The 24436-nt window shown below is 52.0% G+C and overlaps 1 protein-coding gene across 2 annotated transcripts; it reads right to left on the reverse strand.

Annotated features, from left to right (window-relative positions):
* Nucleotides 1-9147: 9147 nt before the first annotated feature.
* On the reverse strand, nucleotides 9148-23608 carry LOC128826532 (NTPase KAP family P-loop domain-containing protein 1-like). Of its 2 annotated transcripts, XM_054009858.1 has the most exons (5): nucleotides 23581-23608; nucleotides 21435-21510; nucleotides 15898-16035; nucleotides 13370-15159; nucleotides 9148-11630 (listed from the first exon to the last, which is right to left on the reverse strand). In XM_054009858.1, the coding sequence occupies exons 2-5, from the start codon at nucleotides 21451-21453 to the stop codon at nucleotides 11304-11306; spliced, it is 2274 nt and encodes a 757-aa protein (XP_053865833.1). In that variant the 5' UTR covers nucleotides 21454-21510; nucleotides 23581-23608; the 3' UTR covers nucleotides 9148-11303. The 2 variants fall into 2 exon arrangements, with proteins under 2 accessions (XP_053865833.1, XP_053865834.1); XM_054009859.1 differs by lacking the exon at nucleotides 23581-23608 and having other exon boundaries at nucleotides 15898-16029; nucleotides 21435-21668.
* Nucleotides 23609-24436: the final 828 nt, after the last annotated feature.

Here is a 24436-nt window from a genome sequence, read left to right on the forward strand (position 1 = left end):
GTCTTAAGGGCCTAACTGGCTCCTACTACTTCAGTTGACTGCCTGGGTTCAGGGAAGCAGCAGGAAACAGGAAGCTCCCTGAGAAGCTGGTGTGAATCAGTCCAGGCTCCTGGGGGTGCTGGAGACGTACATAAGAGGCTCCTCCTCCTCTCTCTCCCTGCAGCGCCTGCTGCTTTCTGTTATTCCCTCTCACCCTTTCTCCTGCCTGCCTGTTACGTCTCTTGTGCCCTCCTTCCTCCAGCCCAGCACTCCACCATCTGTGTGCATCTAGAGCAGAGAGAATACATATGCACCAGCAGCAGACACAATTTTCGACACTCTGGGTCCTAGTGGCACCTCCCACAATAGTCTGGCATCTGAGGCGGCCGCCTCAATTCACCTCCTGGTAAGGCCAGCCCCGCCCAGCACCCCAGCCGCCCTGCGTACTGGTGAGTCCGGTAGGTTATTTTCACCCCTGGCTGTGATGGACTCTACTCTAGGGAATTCTGCAGCAGCACCGGACATAGAATTTTGTATTTTCCTGCATAAAATAAGTTTTGCCTCAGTAGTGCTGCAGTTACGCCTTTTGCCCACCAGTAGCCGCTGTGGCACGAGAACAGCCAGCATGACCGCAGCCGGCTGTTCTGGCCACACAGCGGCCTCTGCTGGGCAAAAGGCAGAACTCCAGCACTTCTGGGGCAAAATGTTTTTTATGCGGGAAAAGAATCGGCCAGACTTGACCACTCAGGGTGAGAATTTGCTAATTTATACCCTACCTCGCTAGTGTGTTATGATCAGTTTGCGTTTTTTGTTTATTTACTAAGGTAATCTGCTTTGTTCTGTTTGCTAGCCCTGATCATCACTTAAAATTTACCTTTTGTACTTAATAAACTTAATTCTTGTTTATTTCAAAACCCAGTTTGTGTCATTCATAGGGGGGGGGGGAATCTGCGTGTCTCCCTCCACATTGAGGAAGGGAACTTGCATGGTACAGCTCTCTCTATACTGTACAAGACTATATAATTTTGGGCTCGCACTCCAGAGGGTGTGTGCATAGTAGCTGCCGATGGCCCCACGCCCGGGGCTCTGCGCGCAGGGTCCTGGCCCCGCATGCAGGGTCCCAGCCTTGCCCCCTTACCCATCTGTGTCCCCCTACCACCAAAGCCATGGTCCCGTTCCTGGCCCCAGCTGAATGGGGTGGCACAGACAGGACTAAGGGGGGGAGGGGTGAGGTTAAAAGTTTGGGGGGGGACCACTGGCTTTCAACACCCCCACTGTAAAAATTGTTCCAGGGCCACTGGCTCTTGGTGAAGCCTTTAGGAAGCCAAACTTTCTCCTTGACCTCTGGAATGCCGTTTCACAGCATAGCATGAGGATAACCACCTTCTGAGCAAAGTGCAATTTGCAAAGGCTTTCCATGAAACAGACCTAAAGAATGGCTCAGCCTCCCTACCCAGGAGATACATCACTACCAAACTCACTCCAGCACCACATTACCAAGGGGAGAGGAGGAGAACTCAGCTTCAGGACTTCTTACGGAAGGCCGACGCTACACCGATGGATACTGCAACAGGCCAGCGTCCCTGACCCAGCCAGCCCAGGTTGATTATCAGACCCTGATGGGAAGGGACCATGTGATTATAAAAGCCAGCCAGCAGCACAGTTAGGAGAGCTGCAGAAGGAAGGATGTGGTCCTGGGTCTAGTGCTGGACCAAAGAGATGGGTGTAGAATGAAAGGACTCTGGGCCCCTGTAGCCTGGGTTAGCCAGGAAAGTAGCTTGTTTTGTGTTCCTTGGGAAGTCTTTTTTTGACTTGGGCAGCAGCCCGTCAGATACCGCAGACACATCGTGCCCTTTGGGTTGGATAGACAGGCCGATTTCGATTAGATTCACTCAGTAAGGGTATGTCTACACTGCGGTAGACATCCATGCCCTAGCACACTCGGGCTAGCCCCCTGAATCCAGCGTTGCCCGAGGTATGTTCTCAGGCAGCTAGCCCCTCCCACGGCTTGTGCCACAGCCGCCATGCTGCTATTTTCAGTGGGCTAATTTGATCAGAGCGAGCGCAAGGACAAGCTGAGACTTACGCTTCCCGGAGGCTGTGTAGATGTACCCTAAGTTCTACTCCGGATCCAATCCAGGGCCAGCTCTCGGTGTCGCTTTGCCAGTGCGATCTCCTAGGGCAGAGCAGAAAGGCTGCCACACGCACTGATGGGGCTTACCGCTGCTTGAAACAGGGAGAAGAGTCCCTCATTCAAAATGCACCTTGTAGCGATTTACCTCCAGCAGGCGTGAGCACTGGGGCTGCTGATGGTTGAATTTAAGGCAGATCCCCAGGGCAAATGTAACCCAGGCCTGCTTGGTGTGGCACTCTGTCCCCCTCTAGTGGCACCTAGAATAGCACTAGAGATTGATGAAAGCTGCAGCAGTGACTAAGAAAGAGAGGTCTTTTAGCTCATGCAGTAGCAGTTCATGTGTAAGCGGGGGAATGGTCCCGCTATTGTGGGGAACTTTCCTGGCTTCTGCACTACCCCGGTGAAGTGGACTAGCGAAAGGATCTGAGTCCCCGCTCCCACTTCCTTTACCCAGAGGCCTCCCTGCCCTTGAGGGCTCCCCTTCCACTCTCCTGTCTGGGTGAGTCCTCGTAACCCCAACAAGGCTGGGCCCAGGATTCCTGGGGGGCTCGACCCCCAACCCTGCTGTGGTCACCTAGGACAGGGGCTAGGGTGTCCCCACTCCGGGGTACTCTCTCTGCACTGGGCACCTCCCTGACCCACTGATTATTCCATACAATTTGAAGCAAATACAAGTTGTTTAATTAACAATTAATTTTAAAAAAGAATAAGGAAAAATGGGAAAGGTTAAAGGAAAACACATCACCCCGCTCTGTGGCAGGGAACATTACAAACAGTGTTTCTGGAACGTCAGGGCAGTTCAGTCTGTTCCTTGTAGGTCCCAGGCTCCTTCTCAGGCCCTGTCTGTGCTGCAGGGACGCTGTGGGTTGGACACTTGCTCTGGTGGTGGCCACACGCTCTCAGGCTCTAGGTGGCAGGACCCTTCTTCCCAGCGTCGCCCCCGCCCGGTCGGGGTTATGATCCCCCTGCAAGTCTGGCCTGCAAGGCCTCTTGGCTGAGGCGTCTCCCTGTGCTGGGCCCACTGCCCAGGGTCCCCCTCACTCTCCCCAGCTGCTCACCACACTCGGACTGCACACGGCTCCAGACTGCCCCAGCCCCAGCTCCGGACTGCTCCAGCTCCACTCTGCCTCAGCACGGCTGCTGCTGCTGCTCTGCCTCCAGCTCCCTGGGCTGCTTCTCTGGCCTCTCTGGCTCTGGTTGCTGCAGCTCTGCCCCCAGCACAGCTCTGCTCTGCAGGCTGCTTCTGTGACTCTGCTCCCAGCTCTGACCTGCTTCCTGGCTGCTTGTCTGGCCCCTCTGGCTCTGGTTGCTGCAGCTCTGCTCTCTCTGGGCTGTGCTCTGGCTTTGGGGCTGCAGCTCTGCTCCCAGCAGCTCAGCTCGGGCCCCTGCTCTCTCCTTAGCTCGGCCCCACTCTGTCTGACTCAGGCCATTCCAGTTCACACGGAGGACGGGACCCCCCCGGCCTCCTGACTCTCTGATTAGCTTGCCCGCCCTGTCAATCAGGCTGATCTGGAGCATTGGCCTCTCCCCATTGTTCCTGGGGACAGTCAGTCTCAGGCTCCTGATTTGCCATCGACCCTTCCCCTTTTAGTGCTGGGAGCTAGCCAACCAAAACACCCCCACTGAGTGTTAGTAAGGGGGCAACAGTCCCCTTACATTCCCCCTTGCTAAAATACTGCCACATTCACAATATTTACATCGGTACATCCAGGCCCCATGGTAACAACATATACCCATATCATTGTATATCAACAACCCATTAGCAATTATCAAAAGAACATTTAGCATATTTAACATTCCACATTTACTTCTTAATACCATACATAACAATATTCATTAAAACACTACATAGAACCAATAACATAATTATCTTTAAGTTTAACAGGAAGTACGCCCTTATTAGCCCTCTGGGACCTTCTGAAGACTGGCGGTTTGTTACCCATATTTTCTATTTTCCTATCCTCGGGTAATACTGGGTCAGTTTGAAGGATCTGGCCATTCTTGTTAGGGTTTGGGTTTGCCCCACTCTGTCCCCCTCTGTATTCGGTTTGTGGGACTAGAACCATTTCCCAATTGATTTCAGCCTCCTCAGGGCGTACTGATCTACGCCTCCTCTTAGTCCAGACAGGGACCATAGTACAATGTTTCAACTGGTCCCTATGTACTACTATCCCAGGACCTCCTCGTTCAGGCTGGTTAGCGTACACTGGCAGTTTGGGATTGTTGTGGGTGACCACAGTGGGGGGATTTGGCTTCCATTTGTCCTGTATTTTATTACATCTCCGGCGTCTACGGCTACGAAGTGGTACACAGTCACCAGATCTGATGAGAGCCCCACTGGACTTGCTATCATAAGTCCTTTTCCTACTTTGGGCTCTGTCTTTAGTTGTTCTGAGAGCAACTTTCCAGGCTGTCTTCAGCCTGTCATGGTGACCTTTGACCTGGTCATCGTAATTGGTCATCTCATTCTTAGAAAAGACTTTTTGATGCTTCTCTGGCAACGCCCTTATGTTAGCCACATGTGCAGGAATTAGCCCTGACGTGCCGCTTGAACTGGAACTTGCAGTCTCCCATCACATCTTTCTTGAAGAAAGGTAACTTGTCCTCCCTTCTCCCTCGTTACCTGCAGCTCATTTTCTGGTACACAGCTGTGTTCGTCAAGGATCTTCCCTCTCCAAGGAGGAATAATGGTCTTCCATTCTCTGCCCACTTTACCATTTCCCATATGCCTTGTGGGGCCCAGGGAAAGACTCTGCCTCTCCTCTCGAGCCAGTACTTTACTCAGCACAGCATTCTTCATAGAGTGCTCGTGACAGTTCATCTTCCTGGTTCCGTCTCCTGGCAGCAGTAGCTCCTTCAGCTCACTAATGATGTTCATCCCTAGAATCCCTGGGACTCCTTCTCCTATATGGCTCCCTTTTGAGGCTTTGTCTTTCAGGATGAAGATGCATTTTCCTGGCAGTGTCTGGCCCATATACTCTATGTCTGCTTCAAGGCACCCCACCACTGGGATTGCCAGTCCATTAACAGCTGTTAGACGTACAAACCGTGTGCTGTGCATGGTCAGGTCCTTGTCCTTCAGATATTTTTGAAAATGCGACTCAGTAATGGTGGTGACTTCTGAGCCAGTATCTAACAAACATCTGGTCTTCACCCCTGCTATACATACTTCAGCAGTTAGACAATCTCCAAATGCTCGCTTACAGAAATTGCTAGATATGCTGGCACTGCCCATGTTCCTCTCAACACTGTATGCAGAGGGATTTTCCACAAAGGACAGGCCTAGGAATCCTTCTGCCACTGCTTGGCCTTCTACTGTAGAGGGACCTCTTGCTCCTGGTGCCCCATTGGTTTCGAGTGCCTGGGACTCTGTTCTCCTTCTCAGTGGACATTCTCGGCTAGTATGTCCTGGCCTTTCACAAGTGTAACAAATGTATCTTCCCAGCTCATCCTTCAGTGGGGCTCTTCGGGATCCCGGTGCCCTTGGATACTTTGGCATACTAATGGGATTCTTTTCTTTCATCAACTCGGTCATCACTTTCAGCATCTCCCCCTGTTGGACCGCCAGTTTTTGGACAGCTTCACTTAAGCTTTCCAATGTTAGCTCTGTTTGGGGCAGGACCTTTTCCCCAGCAGCTGCATTCACTAGGCCCCCACTTTGTGTATGGGGATTAGGCTTGGCCGCCTCTGCCACAGGAACTTCCTCTTCTTTTGACCACATAATGGCAGCCTGCATGAGTTCATGGAACTTCTTACTGGGCTCTTCTTTAAACCTCCTTTTCATTTCACGTCGGAGGGATTCATCACGGAGCCCCAGCACCAACTGCTCTTTCAGAACCGTATCTGGGTCTGGAACTCGCTGAGGGTCTCGCCGTTCCACTTTGCTCATTCTCTCCTGGAGGTCATATGCGTATGCCCGGACAGTTTCACCAGGCTCCTGCTTTCTCTCAAAAAACTCCTTTAGTCGGGTTCCAATAGGTACCTTGTCTCCATACACTTTTAGGAGGAGTTCAAATACCTTTTCCACGTCTTTCTTGTCTGCCACTGCCATGAACTTTACTATGGCCTTGGCCTGGCCCTTGAGGTGCTCCTCTATGAAGTCCACATGATCTTCTTCAGGTACTCTTAGCACACGCAGAGCCGCCTTCACAGACTTGACCCACTCCTCTACTGTAATGTCTCCTGGTCTAGTCGGGAAGCCACCAAACTCCGTGACCTTCCGCTCCCGTGGGACGTAAATAGTAGGGGGTTTCTTAGCTTCTGCTGTCTGTTGGTCTATTACTGCCTTGGCCAGCGATAAGGCTTCTCTCTGTTCAGTTCTAGCTTGCTGTAATGCCTCCGCTTGGTCTGATAATCTGCGCTGAAGTTCAGCAAACTGGGTTCGTAGTTCTTCAATTCCAGCCATGGTAGGGTGCTCAACTAGGCCCGGACCATGCTACTAGAACTTAACCAGAAAACCAATGGGATGGACCCTGTGGATAGGATCCTGTTCGTGACGCCAATTATGTAAGCGGGGGAATGGTCCCGCTATTGTGGGGAACTTTCCTGGCTTCTGCACTACCCCGGTGAAGTGGACTAGCGAAAGGATCTGAGTCCCCGCTCCCACTTCCTTTACCCAGAGGCCTCCCTGCCCTTGAGGGCTCCCCCTCCACTCTCCTGTCTGGGTGAGTCCTCGTAACCCCAACAAGGCTGGGCCCAGGATTCCTGGGGGGCTCGACCCCCAACCCTGCTGTGGTCACCTAGGACAGGGGCTAGGGTGTCCCCACTCCGGGGTACTCTCTCTGCACTGGGCACCTCCCTGACCCACTGATTATTCCATACAATTTGAAGCAAATACAAGTTGTTTAATTAACAATTAATTTTAAAAAAGAATAAGGAAAAATGGGAAAGGTTAAAGGAAAACACATCACCCCGCTCTGTGGCAGGGAACATTACAAACAGTGTCTCTGGAACGTCAGGGCAGTTCAGTCTGTTCCTTGTAGGTCCCAGGCTCCTTCTCAGGCCCTGTCTGTGCTGCAGGGACGCTGTGGGTTGGACACTTGCTCTGGTGGTGGCCACACGCTCTCAGGCTCTAGGTGGCAGGACCCTTCTTCCCAGCGTCGCCCCCGCCCAGTCGGGGTTATGATCCCCCTGTAAGTTTGGCCTGCAAGGCCTCTTGGCTGAGGCCCACTGCGCTGGGCCCACTGCCCAGGGTCCCCCTCACTCTCCCCAGCTGCTCACCACACTCGGACTGCACACGGCTCCAGACTGCCCCAGCCCCAGCTCCGGACTGCTCCAGCTCCACTCTGCCTCAGCACGGCTGCTGCTGCTGCTCTGCCTTCAGCTCCCTGGGCTGCTTCTCTGGCCTCTCTGGCTCTGGTTGCTGCAGCTCTGCCCCCAGCACAGCTCTGCTCTGCAGGCTGCTTCTGTGACTCTGCTCCCAGCTCTGACCTGCTTCCTGGCTGCTTGTCTGGCCCCTCTGGCTCTGGGGCTGCAGCTCTGCTCTCTCTGGGCTGTGCTCTGGCTTTGGGGCTGCAGCTCTGCTCCCAGCAGCTCAGCTCGGGCCCCTGCTCTCTCCTTAGCTCGGCCCCACTCTGTCTGACTCAGGCCATTCCAGTTCACACGGAGGACGGGACCCCCCCGGCCTCCTGACTCTCTGATTAGCTTGCCCGCCCTGTCAATCAGGCTGATCTGGAGCATTGGCCTCTCCGCATTGTTCCTGGGGACAGTCAGTCTCAGGCTCCTGATTTGCCATCGACCCTTCCCCTTTTAGTGCTGGGAGCTAGCCAACCAAAACACCCCCACTGAGTGTTAGTAAGGGGGCAACAGTCCCCTTACACATGCATTAAGCTCCAGAGATCCCAGGTTTGATCCCAGCTGACGACAACCTCATCTGTCAACTTTACACAAGCAAAGCCTAAAACCAAAGTTCGCTTTGGGAACCTTAATGACTGTGTCTAGGTGCCAATGAGTGGCCTCCTCCCAGGTGCCCCCTTGTGGCCACTGCAAGTGGTCCTTCGCCGCAGTTTCCCCTCCTAGTTCCACAATAAACTCAAAAAGGACTTTGCAACGCCAATAACAGCATGCCTTAGGGTCTGGTTGAGTAACTTAAAATTCAGAATTGAACACAAAAATCTTCCCTCCAGCCTTAAACTGGGCCTAAGACTTTCCTGTTTTGGTAGGCTACTCCCAGCCCTTCCTAGTATGGCCAACTCCTCAGAGTCTTCCCTGTAGGAGTCTGTCTCCAGCCCTCCTGAGCTTCCCCACGGCTTCCTACTGCTCTTCTAGGGGAATCACCTGCTGGCTGCACACGTGTGCCTACTTAGTAAGTAGGGCTGGCCAGTCCCAGGCTTCAAGCCCTTATGGGTATGTCTGCACTGCAATTAGCCACCCATGACTGACCCATGCCAGCTGACTTGGGCTTGGGCTCAGGGGCTGTTTGATTGCAGTGTCGATGTTGAGCCTCAGGCAGTGACAATTAAACAGCCCCTTAGCCTGAATCAGCTGGCACGGGCCAGCCGTGGGTATCTAAACGCAGTGCAGACATACCCTAAAAAGGCAAGCCAACGTGTTAGCGTAGGCATGGAAGGATTCCATTTTTTTAATCGGTAGATGTCGGTCAATGTCAGTTTCACTGTCCACACACAAACTCATGAAAAAAATATCTCCATGGATAATGACCGGCATTTACAGCTGGGCAACGTAAGACAATGCTGCTGGAGAACTTACTCGAGTTTGATTTAAGGCTGTTTCCTTTGCCGAGTTTGACATGGGATATTGCCAGTTTGTGGCTTAATAGGTACAACGCTCTTAAATCTCATCATCTATTGTCATTACGTAAGTGTTGATTGACGCCCCCACCCCATAATTTTCCTGCAACTGAACATTTCAATCTGTAAAAATAAAAGATATGGTTAAAAATAAACATGGATATTTGTGAGGAAGTGGCTTCTTTCCTTTTATTATGTTATACATGAACCTTAATGTTGTGCATGAATACTGTGTGTGCCTGTATATTTCCCTGTATATTACACCAATGCCTAGGCGGTGGGGATAAGAATAAGAATTGAGATCCTCAAGGATAGGTGAGGCTTCTCCAGCTGCCTGTACGTAGGCAGTGGCCAATCCCCTTTGTAACCGGAGAACCAGGAGGGAGATGCAACCAGGTGACACTTTGTCCAGGAAGTAAGACAGAGAACTGAGATGGGGCAACAGGTGTGGCTGCTGGAAGCAGAGCAGTCTTCCATTTTGGGGCTCAAGGGGGAGGGTCAGGACCTCAAGGCTCTGGCGTTCCCTCCCCCCCAAGATGGACTTTACTGAATGGTCCTGCTTTCTGTGTTAACAAGCTCTGTTCTACTCTTTGTTACTGTTGACTAATAAACCTTCTGTTTTATATGCTGGCTGAGAGTCATGGCTGACTGCGGAGTTGGGGTGCAGGGTCCCTCTGGCTTCTCCCAGGGTCCCAGCCAGGTGGACCCTGCTGCAGGAAGTGCATGGGGGTGCTAAATGCTCCGAGGCCAGACCCAGGAAGGCCTTAGCTGAAAAGACTTCATGGCACACTACACTAGAGTCCTGGCTGGCTTCATACAGAGCAATTCCAGAGCACATGGCCTGTGACTCCGTGACAATATTATCCATCAAAATTATAAAACAAAAAAAACTGATTTCTGCCAAGCCTGGTGCTGAGATGCTTTTGGGGTGGGTGCCCCAAATTCCTAAAGCCTCTCCAGGAAAGAGATCAGGAAAGGACCACTTGTTAACAATTTTATTAAACACAAAAATATTCACTGGTTACCTTCCTGTGTAGACAGCCAGGCCCTCCGTGGAACCAGTTACCTCCCATCATCATGTTTGTGAGGGTGGGGTGGGGGGGAGGGGGGAGTGTCACAGGTAATGTGGATGATTCTGCTACAGAAGCAGCCCAACCGTGGTTCGAAGGCTTCTAAGCCCTGGTCCACACTAACCCCCCACTTCGAACTAAGATACGCAACTTCAGCTACGTGAACAACGTAGCTGAAGTCGAAGTATCTTAGTTCGAACTTACCGCGGGTCCAGACGCAGCAGGCAGGCAGGCTCCCCTGTCGACTCTGCGTACTCCTCACGCGGAGCAGGAGTACCAGTGTCCACGGCGAGCACTTCCGGGATCGATCCCAGAAGATCGATTGCTTACCGCCGGACCCGGAGGTAAGTATAGACGTACCCTTAGCAAGAATTCTTCCCCCCAGCCGTCAGCCCAAGAGGAGTTCTCCAGGGCAGGTTTAGCTGCTTGTGCTATGCCTTGGGAGCAGGATTTGGGCCTGGAAGTGCTCTTATAGGCAGAAAAGGGACTCTGTATAAAAGCTTCTCCTGTCCGGAGTCATGAGTCCAAAATGCAGGGCCAGGACTCGTGGGTTCTATTCCCAGATCCAGCACTGGCTTGCTATATAACCCTGGAGCTGTCCCTACTCCTTGCTCCATGCCCCTCTTAAGTAAAGAGGGGATAAAAACAGTTACCCATCTCCCATGTTGTGCATGAGAATTAACTGGTTAATCTTGGCGTAGTGCTTTGTAGACAGAAGGCTGGATGGTCCTCTTCCATCACTTCTGACTTACAATAGGGTGAGATTGGAATCCAACCCAATAGATCTGTGGAAATATGAATCCACAGGCCTCTGCTCTTGCCTCGCTCCCCATGCTCTGATGCGAGGGATAGCACCGATGGCATGAAAGAGCTCCCTGGACTGTGCCACCTTCACGGGGCGATCACCCCGGTTCCACTGTGCCTGGGGACACAGCGGAAGGGGCAAGTTTTGCCCTTAATGCTCCAGTACAGTTAGTGCATATAACACATGCACTGTTACTTTCCTAACACATGCACTAAAATGTGCACTAAACCCATTTTGCAGATGAGGCAATGGAGACCCAGAAAGAAGGAGCAACTTGCTCAAAACCACAAGAAGCCAGGGGCAGCACTAGGAATAGATCCCAGAAGTTCTGGTTCCCAGTCTCCTGCTGTACTAACCAGACAAAACTACTGTGACATCCAGTGTCTGAAGATCTACTATGTTGACAGGAATGTGCCCCAAATCCCTCAGATATACTATAGTGCCCCATTCACATCACTAACTATTCCATAGCCACTTTATTGCTTTGTCCGTGACATGTCCTTGATGGTGCAGAGAGGTACAATGATGGGGAAAGTCCAGATCTTGCTTCCAGTTTTGTACAGGACTCAGATTTCTCTCTTCTCCTGAAGATCTTCCCTGGAGATGTTCAAAGACAGCCTGCTCCCTCTAACCACGTTCTCCCTTAAGCCAAACATGTTCTTCTGAGCCTCCTGCCTGACATATAACGGGACGGAGGATGCAACAGAACTCGGCTGGGGAAGAACTCCAAGGAAATATATGCTAAAGAGCGTCCATTCACCAAGGTTCATGCCGAGGGCTTCTCTGATTTCATTGTTGTCGCTGTAAACCAGGGCACGTCCATTTAGATTATGGTCCCTCAGCCTCCGTTTATACTCCTGGACGTTTTCTTCCTTAAAGCCAACTGTGTCCATCTGGAAGAGAAGAGGAAGCTTCCATTAGCACTGCACATATATTTGAAATGTTTCACAACACATTCTTAGGAAGATTCCCTGATGGCTCCAGAGAGGAATCTGTGTCCGTTCATTCTAGCAAACAAGACGTGCCAGCAGGTTGCAGGACTATCAACAGTATCTGGAAAATCCCTCTGGTGTATGTTAGAACACTACTGGAGGTACCACTGATCAAGTCGGTATGACAAGTACAGAAGATCAGGCAACTAAGGAGAAAGGGATAGTGTGGTGTACTGAGGAGTGTGTTGGAATTGCAAGCTATCACTTTAAGAGTGAGGGGGTTTCCTAGGTCCTGCTTGCAGGAGAGAGGGCTCTTTGGGGAAGCGTGCAATCAGAGTCAGCCTGCAGTGGGGTGAGTTGGGCCTCGCTACCTTAGGGAGCAGCCTGCTTTGTCTCCTCTGTTTATTGGTTCTCATGTATTATTCTGGATTCTAAGAAATAAAGTGGTGTTACGTTACAACCTTCCAGCAAGAGTATTTATGTTTTTATCTCACTTCTCTGTGTGCATGTTCTGAACATAACACATAGCTAAGAATCCTCCGTAGTCGTAAGACAGACAGAAGTCATTCCAGAGAGTAAAGGAGGATCCCCTTGGCATGGGCACCAGGTTTGTATAATTTTTGGTGGTGCCCATAATGGGTCCATGCAGAGCCGTCTTGTCCATAGGACGGCCTGGGGCAATCACCCTGGGCCCTGTGCTTTGGGGAGGCCTTGTGCTTCAGGGGCATACAGGGTTCAGGGCAGCCTGTGGGGGTAGTGGGGGGGCCTGGCACCGGCAGCAGCGAGCAACCCGGTTCCAGTCTGCCCTGCCCCGCCGACTCCCGGCATCACTCAGGGGTGGGTGTGGAAGCCAGAAGGAGGTGGGGCCCGGGCTTGGGGGAAGGGGTGGAATGGGGGCGGGGTGGGGTAAGCCCAAACAATGTTGGTGCCGGGCCCACGTTCCTAAATATTGGTGGAGCACGGGCACCACAGGCCCATATAACTCGCCGCCTATGCCCCTTGGAGATCCGGCCAAGGACTTTAGGGTCAGAGGACAGAGCTCCAAGGATCAGAGTTGTTGTTCCAAGAAGAAATTTCCTGGGTCATTTCAAACATGTACCAGGGGTCGGGAGCGGCTAGAGATCCCTAAAAGTAGGGGGGGTCCCCCCACACCACTCCTTGCCCTGAGGCCCTGCCTCTGTGCCTCCCCCTTCTCCCCTCGCCCTCGCCCCGCCCATTCTCCTGAGGCCCCATCCCCACGCCACCTCTTCCCCTCGATACCCTGTCCTCCACTCGCTCCTCCCCGCCCCCTCCTCCTGCTGCTCACCCCTTACGACAGGGAAAAAGTACACAGCTCTTCCACTTTTAAAAGTGATGGAGCTCTGGCCTCTTGGCCCCCCCTGTTGCAGCGCTTCTGCCAAGGGTTAAGCATAGTCATTATGAATTTTAAAAATCCCCTGAAGTGTTGAGGGTATCCAGGACAGCAACTGCTATGTTCCTAACACTACTCAGAGGGTAACAGTCAATCCTAAAACCTGAGTCCAGCCCTGCAGCTCACTCACGGTTTGCTTTTGCAACAGATGGGATAGTGTTCTCCCAGCTCCAGTGCCCATAGCCCTCATCGCCCTCTCAGCGTGAGGAGCAGCTGTCACGTGGCTTGCATGGGACAGTCTACCTACCGCTGACTCTGCGGGGTGGCAGGATGCAGGACAGTCACCTACCTCTCTGCAGACATCATCCACCGTCATACCCAGCAGGGTGCACGCGGTGAGTTTGTTGAACTTCTTTGTCCGTTTCAAGCTGTGACTGCCGCGTTGCAGCTCCATCTGCCTTTTCAAGGACAGGTCTAAGTTGACCGTGTAGGGCAAGTAGAAGAGGGCCTCCTTCACCCGAAACCTGCCACATAGGAAGTTGTGGAAGAGCTCAGGATCCCGGTCCAGTTCCAGAAGTTTTTCCATCTGGCCTTTAAGCATGTCCAGCTCTTCCATGTACTTCTCATAGACCTCCCACAGGAACATGTCCGGGGGGAGTGGGCTTCCTTGGCAGCAACCCAGGCTGCTCCTCTGCTCCTCGTCCTCGATGCACTGCAAGACCCAGCTCAGACGGCATGGCCACTGGTTGGCAAGGAGCACCCAGTCCACCACCTTCTTTGGACACACCTCGTCCTTGGGGACGTTACTTGCCAGGAGCCTGATGGTGATGGTGATGGTGTTCACGATCCGTCGCATCTGCACCACATTGTCTGTCATGTATTCCTTCAAGGAGTCATCCAGAAGGTAGTCAAAAGCTTCTTGAATGAGGTCTTTGGCTCTGATGCCCTTCCCATAGCCACTGGGTCCTGGTTCCTGGGTTCTGAGGTCTCGGACAATGAGAGGTATCTGGCTGTCATCTGCACCTGGATTCTCTGCATCATGGTTGGCAGAATTGTAGCAAGGGACTGAGAGGAAGTTGGAGTTAGCTTCCATCTTGGGACCCTGCTGGAAACCTACCTCCTCCTCTAGGTCTTTCTCTTGCCGCTTCCGGCGCTCGGTGATGTCCCTGATCAGTCTCAGCTTGGTGTCACAGTCCATCCGAGGGACAGAGAAGGGCAGGGTGACGATGCGGTTTAAGAACTCGTAGCCGTTGTTGGCCATGCCCTTCATGTACATGGAGCTTTCCACGCAGTCGACGATGATGCTCGGGTCAACAGCCAGGATGGAGATGAAAGGAGCATCATAGTCCGAGAGGAGGATGTTCATGGCGTCCAGGACGCCGACCACCTTGTCAGGGCTGCACCTGTCCAAGTGGGTGATCTCTAGCACCACCTGCAGCTTCCGCCGCTGGAAGATTTGCATGAACTGAAGGAACCTGGTGACTGTCCTCACTTCGCTTTTAACGCTGCTCATGAAGCCCAGCTGAGCGCTGAGATCTGTCCGATTCATCTGTCTCTCCAGCTGGGTCTTCTGGGTAACGATGACGTTTCGTACCACCATGATGGCAATCCGAACGGCAGCGGCCGCAGAGACACCAACGGCCGTCGCCCCAATGCCCTCCACGACAGCTATTGCGTCTCCCGAGGCATCCCCAACGGGGATCCCAACCACTAGGAGGAGAGCGCCCACCCCAATAGCTACCACGGTCACAAGGATCACAGCAGCCCACAGGGGGAGGCAGAGGTACTTCTTGCTAACCCATTCCTGATCCCCTGGTCTCTCGATGATGCCACATTTCCTGCCTATGGCCCTGTAAATGCTCACGGGTAGGAGACCAAAGTGTCTTTCGATGCCATCACACAGCGTGGTGATGAGGCCTGCCCACAGCTGGTCGCTGCCCGCATACTCCCAGGCACTGAAATGGATGAAGACATGCTGGACGTTCTTTCTCTGCTTCTGCTGCACCGTCAGGACCGGCTGATAGAAGATCATGAGAAACAGGAGCTTGAGCAGATCCCGGCCAGAGCTCCCACGCTGCTTTTTCCCCGTCCGCTGAAGTTCCTGCTGGTCTTTCTTTGTTGATTCGCTAACCATGTACTCTGCCAGAGGAAGGCGTATATTAGACACCTGGCAGTACCTTAAATCTTTCCTCCTCAAAGATCTTCCAGATTGACAATTCAGCCCCCCGGGGAGCATTCAAGAATGGGAGAAGGTTGTAATCCCCATCCTCTCCCATCCCTTCCCCTCCTTATGTTCCCCAGGCAGGGCTGTCCCTAGCCATTTGGGTGCCCTATGCAGCTCCCCTGTGGGGGGGGGCAGTGGAGGGCCCCAGGCATCCCCCCCCCCGGGTCTGGGAGGCAGAAGCTGTAGGGGGCCACTTTTGGGAGCCCCACAGGCCCAGAGTGGCCCGGGGGATTAGCGGGGGGCTGGGAGCAGCCCGCTCCACTTCCCTCGCCCCGGCCCCAGCCGTGTCTCTTGGGGGAGGGGGCTTGGGGGAAGGGATCCCCCCGCCACTCACCAGCAGCGGTGGGAAGCGAAGCAGCCCGGTCCCAGCCCGCTCTACTCCTCCAGTTCCCAGCCGCAGCGCTCCGCTTCCTGCCGCCGGTGAGTGCGGGGTCGCTGGGGGAAGAGGTGGAATGGGGGCGAGCCGGGGGTGGAGCGGGGAGGAGGGTAAGAGGCAGGGCGGAGGGAATTGTCCTGGGCCCCACACACCCCTAGGGACGGCCCTGCCCCTTGCCGGGGGGGCTGGCCAAGAGATAGGGCTGGTCACCGGAGCCGGTGCTGCCGCGTATGCAGCTGCCTAGAGCACCATGAAATTTGGACAGGGCAGTACTCACGCTGGATTGTCTGTAAGAGCAGGTTTTTGCAGTGTCCCCATGGTGCATAAAACCCGACAGTCACTGGCGTGGGCACACTGTACAGGGCCTTTGCTAAGGCGAAGCAGTAGACATCCTCTTTGGTCTGGAACTCTGCAACTGGGACAAGGGAAACCACGAAGATCAGCTTCACCGAGAGCATCAGTGGTGGATGCTCGATTACTCCCGTTCTTTTCCTTGTGAGCTTTTAATACTTGGCAAAGGTCCGAGACCCATCGTGTTCCTAGCCTCTGCACTCAGATTCCCATCAAGAAAGCCACTTAGGGTATGTCTATGCTGGAGCTGGAGGTGGGATCTCCAACTCTGGTAGACATATTCACACTAGCTCTGAGCAAGCCAGCATGCTAAAAATAGCAGTGTCTAGCTGCCACAGGGTAGGGTCCCATCTGAAATCCTCCTAGATATGTTCTCAGGGCAGCTAGCCCTCCTGCCTCCCATACTAATGTAGCTGCAGTGGGGGAAACCACACAGAACCCCAGAAATAAGGAGTAATTTTTTAACAGGGAGAGCAATTAGCCACTGGAACAATTGACCAAGGTTGTTGGTGGATTCGCAATCCACGGACAATTTTTTAAATCAAGACTGGATGTTTGTCTAAAAGATCTGCTCTGGGAATTGTGTTGGGGCAGTTCTCCAGCCTGTGCTATGCAGGAGGTCAGACTAGATCAGTGGTCCCCAACCTTTCAGTGTGGCGGGCGCCGGACGACCAGCCACCGAAATACTTCCGAGAAGCGGCGTCATCGAGAAGCGTGGCCACCAAAATGCCACAGAGAAGCGGCATCATCAAGAAGCGTTGCTGCCGAAATGCCACTGCTTCTCGGCGGCATTTCGGCAGCAACGCTTCTCAGCGTTGACGCTTCTCGGCGGCATTTCGGCGGTTACTTCTCCAGCAGGAGCACATAAATGCCCCGGTGGGCGCCATGTTGAGGACCACTGGACTAGATGATCACAATGGTCCCTTCTGGCCTGGGAATCTATGAAACCCCTGGTGTGTGGGGGATACGAGGGACAATGGTATAGAGGAGGGGGCATGGGAAACACAGAGCCCTTGGCATTGGGGGATTGATGGGGGAGTTTCAGAAAGTCTTGAAATAGTGGAGGATGGGAGGATGGCACTCAGAGGGGAAATGGAGGGATATGCAAAGAGACCCTAGTGTGGCCAACAGAAGCAACGAAGTGTCGTTTAAGTCATTGTTTTATTAATAAACTTGCACCCTGCTATGTCAGGAAGAAAGACAACCTAACTCCAAAGGGCTTTATGCAAATACTGGAAAGAGACCTAATGAGAAAATAACACATTCATAGAAGCACCTGTTGCAGAACACCAGGCATCCTGAAGGCTCCATTTTATCCCATCCCCTAGAACTGGAAGGGACCTTGAAAGGTCATTGAGTCCAGCCCCCTGCCTTCACTAGCAGGACCAAGTACTGATTTTTGCCCCAGATCCCTAAGTGGCCCCCTCAAGGATTGAACTCACAACCCTGGGTTTAGCAGGCCAATGCTCCAACCACTGAGCTAGCCTCACTGTTCTTAATCTTAGCCATCTCCTTCAGGCCAGGCACCCAGTGATACTCCCAGCTTTTCAGGGCATCTTTGGAAATGTATTTAAATAGAGGCAGCACCACCTGCTCCGCTCTTCTTTATCCATCCCCTTTCCCTTCATTTGCACGCAACCTTCCAATGGCCAAAGGTTCCCCCTTTCCTTCCCTCCTTGGTTAAACAAGCCGGTTAAACAGCAAGAGGCGAGGGAGTGATAAGCACCAGCAGGCGGAGTCACTTGGCTTCGGGGTTACAGGACCAGTGGAACTCCACTTTTGAAACTATGCCAGCCACAACCGCCCCTAAGGGAGGGGCTGGAACAAGAAACCAGGCCCCATTCCTGCAGGTTATTGGGGCTCCCCGCCAGGCAGATGGCCTCTCCCAGCTGCTGCTCTCCCAGGATAGAATCCAGTCTATCCCCTCCCCAAGGCAGGCACGCAGCCTTCACCCACTTGCTGCCCCGTAGCCCGCTGCTCTGCCTCAATCCAGAGCCTCCTACTGTCTGACGGCAAGGCCCATAATAACCCAATGATGCAGTCCCTGGCATCTGACCCTTTGAAGGCAGATCAGTAACCCTCCATAGATGGCTCTCTCCGCGCCTTGCTTCCTTGCTGAAAACACCCATTTCTACAGATGCTAACCTTCGCTTTAAATATTAAATACTGAATGGGGGAGGCAACCTAGTGACAGATGGTGTGGAAAAAGCTGAAGTACTCAATGCTTTTTTTGCCTCGGTCTTCACAGAGAAGGTCAGCTCCCAGACTGCTGCACTGGGCAGCACAGCATGGGGAGGAGGTGAGCAGCCCTCAGTGGTGAAAGAGCAGGTTAAGGACCATTTAGAAAAGCTGGACATGCACAAGTCCATGGGTCCAGACCTAATGCATTCAAGGGTGCTGAGAGAGTTGGCTGATGTAGTTGCAGAGCCATTGGCCATTATCTTTGAAAATTCGTGACGATCGGGGGAGTTCCTGGACGATTGGAAAAAGGCAAATATGGGGCCCATATTTTAAAAAGGGAAAAAAGAGAACCCGGGGAACTACAGACCAGTCAGTCTCACTTCAGTCCCTGGCAAAATCATGGAGCAGATTCTCAAGGAATCCATTTTGAAGCACTTGGAGGAGAGGAAGGTGATCAGGAACAGTCAACATGGATTCAACAAGGGCAAGTCATGCCTGACCAACCTGATTGCCTTCTATGATGAGATAACTGGCTTTGTGGCTATTAGGGTGACCAGAAAGCAAGTGTGAAAAATTGGGACAGTGGGTGGGGGGTAATAGAAGCCTGTATAAGAAAAAGACCCCAAAAATGGGACTGTCCCTATAAAATCGGGACATCTGGTCACCCTAGTGGATATGGGGAAAGCAGCGGATGTGATATCTTGACTTTAGCAAAGCTTTTGATATGGTCTCCCACAGTATTCTTGCCAACAAGTTAAAAAAGTATGGATTGGATGAATGGACTATAAGGTGGATAGAAAGCTGGCTAGATTGTCGGGCTCAACGGGTAGTGATCAATGGCTCGATGTCTAGTTGGCAGCCGGTATCAAGGGGAGTGCCCCAGGGGTCGGTCCTGGGGCCGGTTTTGTTCAATATCTTTATTAATGACCTGGATGATGGGATTAATTGTACCCTCAGCAAGTTCACAGATGACACTAAGCTGGGGAGAGAGATAGATACGCTGGAGAGTAGGGATAGGGTCCAGAGTGACTAAATTGGAGGATTGGGCCAAAAGAAATCCGATGAGGTTCAACAAGGACAAGTGCAGAGTCCTGCACTTAGGACGGAAGAATCCCATGCACCGCTACAGGCTGGGGACCGACTGGCTAAGCAGCAGTTCTGCAGAAAAGGACCTGGGGATCATAGGCGCCAACTTTTCCAGGCACTGGTAGGTGCTCGCCTCTGCCTCCACCACGCCTCGCCCCCTCCTGCCCCGTCCCCATCCCAAACCCTTCCCCAAATCCCTGCCCCAATCCCGCCTCTTCCCCAAGGTGCCGCATTCCCCCTCCTCCCCGTGCTTGCCACCGCGAATCAGCTGTTTCACGGCGGGAAGCGCTGGGAGGGAGGGGGGAGAAGCGGAGCCGCGGCGCGCTCATGGAGGGAGGCGGAGGGGAGCTGGGGCTGGGGTGCAGGGCGGGGAGCTGCCGGTGGGTGCAGAGCACCCACCAATTTTTCCCAGTGGTGATCCAGCCCCGGAACACCCATGGAGTCGGCACCTATGATGAGGATTACAGTGGACGAGAAGCTGGATATGAGTCAGCAGTGTGCTCTTGTTGCCAAGACGGCCAACGGCATATTGGGCTGTATTAGTAGGAGCATTGCCAGCAGATTGAGGGAAGTGATTATTCCCCTCTATTCAGGACTGGTGAGGCCACACCTGGAGTATTGCGTCCAGTTTTGGTCCTCCCACTACAGAAGGGATGTGGACAAATTGGAGAGAGTTTAGTGGAGGGCAACGAAAATGATTAGGGGGCTGGAGCACATGACTTACGAGGAGAGGCTGAGGGAACTGGGGTTATTTAGTCTGCAGAAGAGAAGAGTGAGGGGGGATTTGATAGCAGCCTTCAACTACCTGAAGGGGGTTCCAAAGAGGATGGAGCTCGGCTGTTCTCAGTGGTGGCAGATGACAGAACAAGGAGTAATGGTCTCAAGTTGCAGTGGGGGAGGTCTAGGTTGGATATTAGGAAACACTATTTCACTAGGAGGGTGGTGAAGCACTGGAATGGGTTCCCTAGGGAGGTGGTGGAATCTCCATCCTTAGAGGTTTTTAAGGCCCGGCTTGACAAAGTCCTGGCTGGGATGATTTAGTTGGTGTTCGTCCTGCTTTGAGCAGGGGGTTGGACTAGATGACCTCCTGAGGTCTCTTCCAACCCTAATAGTCTATGATTCTAACATATACCATATATACTCATTCATAAGCCAAATATTTTTGGTAAAAAAGTGACACATCAAAGAGCAGGGATCGGCTTATAAACGGGTCGACACCAAAATTTGATGATTTTAAACTCTATGGAATCATTGAATTGAATATCTAATACATTGTCGTTTTGTTTACCTGGAGCGTCTGCAGGCATGGAGCCCCTCTGCTCCCTGTGGCCGCGGTTCTTTGTTCCCAGCCAATGGGAGCTGCGGGAAGTGGCGTGCCGGGGCCACAGGGAGCTGAGGGGATCCATGCCTGCAGACGCTCCAAGTAAACAAAACGTCCCGACCCGCCAGCGGCTTATCCTGACAGGCCAGGAGCCAAAGTTTGCCAACCCCTGAAATATAGGGTTGGCTTATGAAAGGGTCGTACGGTTTTTGCTATTTTTACCTAACCATCTTGGGGGTGTCGGCTTATAAATGAACAGGCTAATGAACGAGTATATACGGTATATATATTTATCCATATTAAAGCGTCCAGATCTCATGACTAAAAAGGAGATTTCCCAATAGGGCCCTATGCAGTGCTGTCTGCCTGTGACAAGTAGCTCCAAGAGGAGCAAGCAGCCCTCGTTCATTGTGGTGCTGTTAACTCTGGAGCCTAATGATGATTTTATTATTAACAGCGTTGCCAGTGATTACTTGTATTATTTGTAGCATCTTAAGGCAGCCAATGAAGGATTGGGGGCCCCACTGTGCTGGGTGCTTATACACATAACAAAAAGACGGCCCCTGTCCCAAAGAGTTTAATGTCTAGGTAAATAACTATCCCACCACCAACTGTATCAGGAGAAATAGCCAGATACCCTGGGAGCAAGGGCAGGACTGGAAATGTTGGCAGGTCTCAAGTCCCCACCCCAGATCACAATGAGTCATGGTGGCTTCCAGCCATTCTCAGATCAATGCAGCTGCCTCCCTGATAACCAGCTGTGGGCTGGCTCCTAGCTATCAGGTCACACAGACCTGGCTTCTGCAGCCCAACCCTCCATGCCTGATGTGGAGCTGAGAACCAAGGACTCTGCCCACAACTAGCCAGCTGATTACCTTGGGCATGGGAGACCATCGCACTGGTAATTCCTGGGGCATTCAAGGACTGATGATGCTTGACTAGATCAGCCAGCTAGAGAGAAAAAAAAATAAACAGAATGCAGAAGAATTACCAAGAGATGTAAAGATCAGCAAGGTGCCTTTATAGGCCTTTCTGCTGTGAAGCGTCTCCAAGACAGAGCAGGTGAAGCTAACCTGAGCTCTTCCAGCAGCCACAGCTAGGATGGGCTGTGAGAGGAGAGAGAGCCAGTGTACCTGAAGCCTAGCAGGTATCCGTTCTTAAGGAGGATACAGATGTTTCAAAACCTGGCTCCACCAGCTCATAGAATCATTGCAAAGTAGGACTGGAAGGGACTTTGAGAGGTCATCTAGTCCATGCCCTGCACCGAGGCAGGGCTAAGTATTATCTGGACCATCCCTGACTGGTGTTTGTCAAACCTGCTCTTAAAAACCTCCAGTGATGAAGATTCTCCAACCTCCCTCGGCAATTTATTCCAGTGCTTAACCACCCTGACAGTTAGGAAGTTTTTCATAATGTCCAACCTAACTCAGAACAGCTCGCCTCCTGAAGCTCAGGGCTGTCCTCAAAGATGATCTATTCCCGGCCTTTGTCCCCCCTTCTCTGCTGCCCACCTTCGTCACAGCTGCATCTGCCCTAGAGCTGGCCAGACCTCGGAATTTCCACTCCGTTTCCTTTCATCCCGAATTGGAAGAAAAAGATGAAATTGTGAGGATTTCCCGCAGAACAAAATTTGGGAAAAATGGTTTTGGAACAACTGGATCAAAGTGGTTCACTTCGAATATCACCTTTCATAACGCTCCATATATACGTTTAAATGAAATGCTTCAACTTCTTATCATGTATAAGCCCAAAGGGCTTTCAAAGTCAAACCAAAGCGCTTTGATTATTTTTCATTTCAAATAGAATATATTCTATAATATTTAATAATGTTTCATATACGGTATATGTTGAGATGAAGCCTTTTGGCTTATATATGTGCCCAAAGTGCTTAATTTCTACTTGTAATATAATGTAAAAAAAGTCAAAACAGCGCTTTTAAAAAATTAAAAAAAAACATAACATAGAATCAATATTTACTATGGAATAATGGTTCATATATGATATGGGTTGAAATAAAGCACTTTGATTTATAGTATAATTTACAAGCCCAAAGTGCTTCATCTCAATGTATTATAATAAAGTCGAAATGATCAAAGCGCTTTCAAAACTTTGCATCAAAATTGGATGAAACTAACATGAGTCCCAAACATCTTGACTGGTGGAATTTGCATCCCGCTGACGAGCTACTGCTAAAATCGCCTGCATTTTCAGCTCATCTTGCTTGAGCTATTGTGCGTCCCTCCTCAGTGGCTATCCTGAGTCCCCGCTGCCACTCTCTGCCTACATCAGCTCCAATCCAGACACACCTCCCCGGCTCCCGACTGCCTTCAGGATACAGTCGGGAACGTTCCATGGAATTGATCCAGCCGACCAAACTTGGCCTCCTCTCCAGCATCTCCTACTGTCTGGAACAGCTTCCTTGGGTCTCATCAACTCTCCATTTCATTCCTTTCAGCCCTCAGGTGCAGACACCACAAAACCTCCTTTGCGTCTTAATTTTTCTGTCTCTTGGCTATTCACTGCCTCATGCATGCTATGAATCAATATTTATTAAGCACTAGCAGTTTGGTCACGCTTTTACACAGCCCATGTCCCTACACGCTTATGATCTAAACAAACTCATGCAGATCTCAAAGCACTTGCCCCAGGTGGTTAAATCTCTCTTGCCTGCCTTTTACAGACAGGAAACGGGAGACCTGAAAAGACTTCTCCAAGGTCACACAGTGAGCGAGTGCAGAACTGGGGAGACCGGACATGCAACCCTGTGCCTTATTCACCGGGTCACAGGAGACTAGAACCCAGGAGTTCTTATACCCAACCTCATACCCGAGCCACTAGACCATACTGCTGGCCTCTAAGCTAGCCACAGAGCTTGGAAACAGATCTAGAGGTTGGGGCTATAAAGCTTACGGCACATTAATGACACCCCCCCACACCACCACCCACCCACACCCCCCTCTCAAATCAGGACACAAAACCCATGAGAAATACCCCAAGAGCAGAGATGAAAGCACCACTCACCTGTAGCACAGCCTTCAAGGAAGGGCAAAGCAAACAGCTGAACTCAAAGACTCCAGCCCAGCTTGGCACCTACTCTCTGAACTTTGTCCCCTTCCTTCCGAGATAGCAGAACAGAGGCGGCTCATGCTCACGACCAGGTTTCGAGCAGCGAACTCAGATCTCCAGATCGGTCTGTGCTTAGAGCCTGGCAGATTCTGGCAGGCAGGAGCATAGGTCATCCCTCAACTCCAGAATCCCACCCCTCAAAACACTGGGATTTGCTTCCGACACCATCCCCATCGCTCTGTTAGAGCCTCGTTTCTCAGCCAGCAATTCCAAGCCATTGCCAGGACGGGCTGATCCAGACCACGGGGACAAACCCGCCTCCGTTACCATGGGCTTAGTCTACATTGCAAAGTTTGGCCGGCCTAGCTTTGTTGGCTCGGGAGTGTGAAAAAACCCACACACGCCCAGCCAACATAGCGATTCTGGAAACCTCCAGGGTAGCTGCAACTCTGCAGACAGAAGAAAGCTTCTGTTGGCTTAGCTCATGTCGTCCATTATGCTGGCAGAGCACATCCAGTAGGGGGCGCTGCCGGCAGAGTTATATCGGCCACGTAGACGAGCCCATAGCTAAGCCCCAGGTCTCAGCACAGAATGATTCTGTTCTCTTCTAGTCCTCAGGGCTGGGTCCAGTCGAGCGTAAACATCCCAAGCAATGGCATTCCCTCTCCTTTCCCTTGGGAAGACCATTCCATAGCTAGAGATATGCTATAAACTTCTACAGCAGGGCATTAACTGGCCCCCAACTATGGGGCATTGGGAAGATCCTTTCCCTAGAAGCAGGTTATTCCTTAGTAGAGGCTCCTTGCACCTT

This window comes from Malaclemys terrapin, chromosome 20 (genome assembly GCF_027887155.1).
Source record: "Malaclemys terrapin pileata isolate rMalTer1 chromosome 20, rMalTer1.hap1, whole genome shotgun sequence".
Taxonomy (NCBI): domain Eukaryota; kingdom Metazoa; phylum Chordata; order Testudines; family Emydidae; genus Malaclemys; species Malaclemys terrapin.

Coding starts and splice junctions, on each gene's coding strand:
- LOC128826532 (XM_054009858.1), bottom strand. Junction 15,160..15,897: donor GCTCTTACAGACAATCCAGC/GTGAGTACTGCC, acceptor TTCCTCTGGCAG/AGTACATGGTTAGCGAATCA. Junction 11,631..13,369: donor TGGATGATGTCTGCAGAGAG/GTAGGTGACTGT, acceptor CTTCTCTTCCAG/ATGGACACAGTTGGCTTTAA.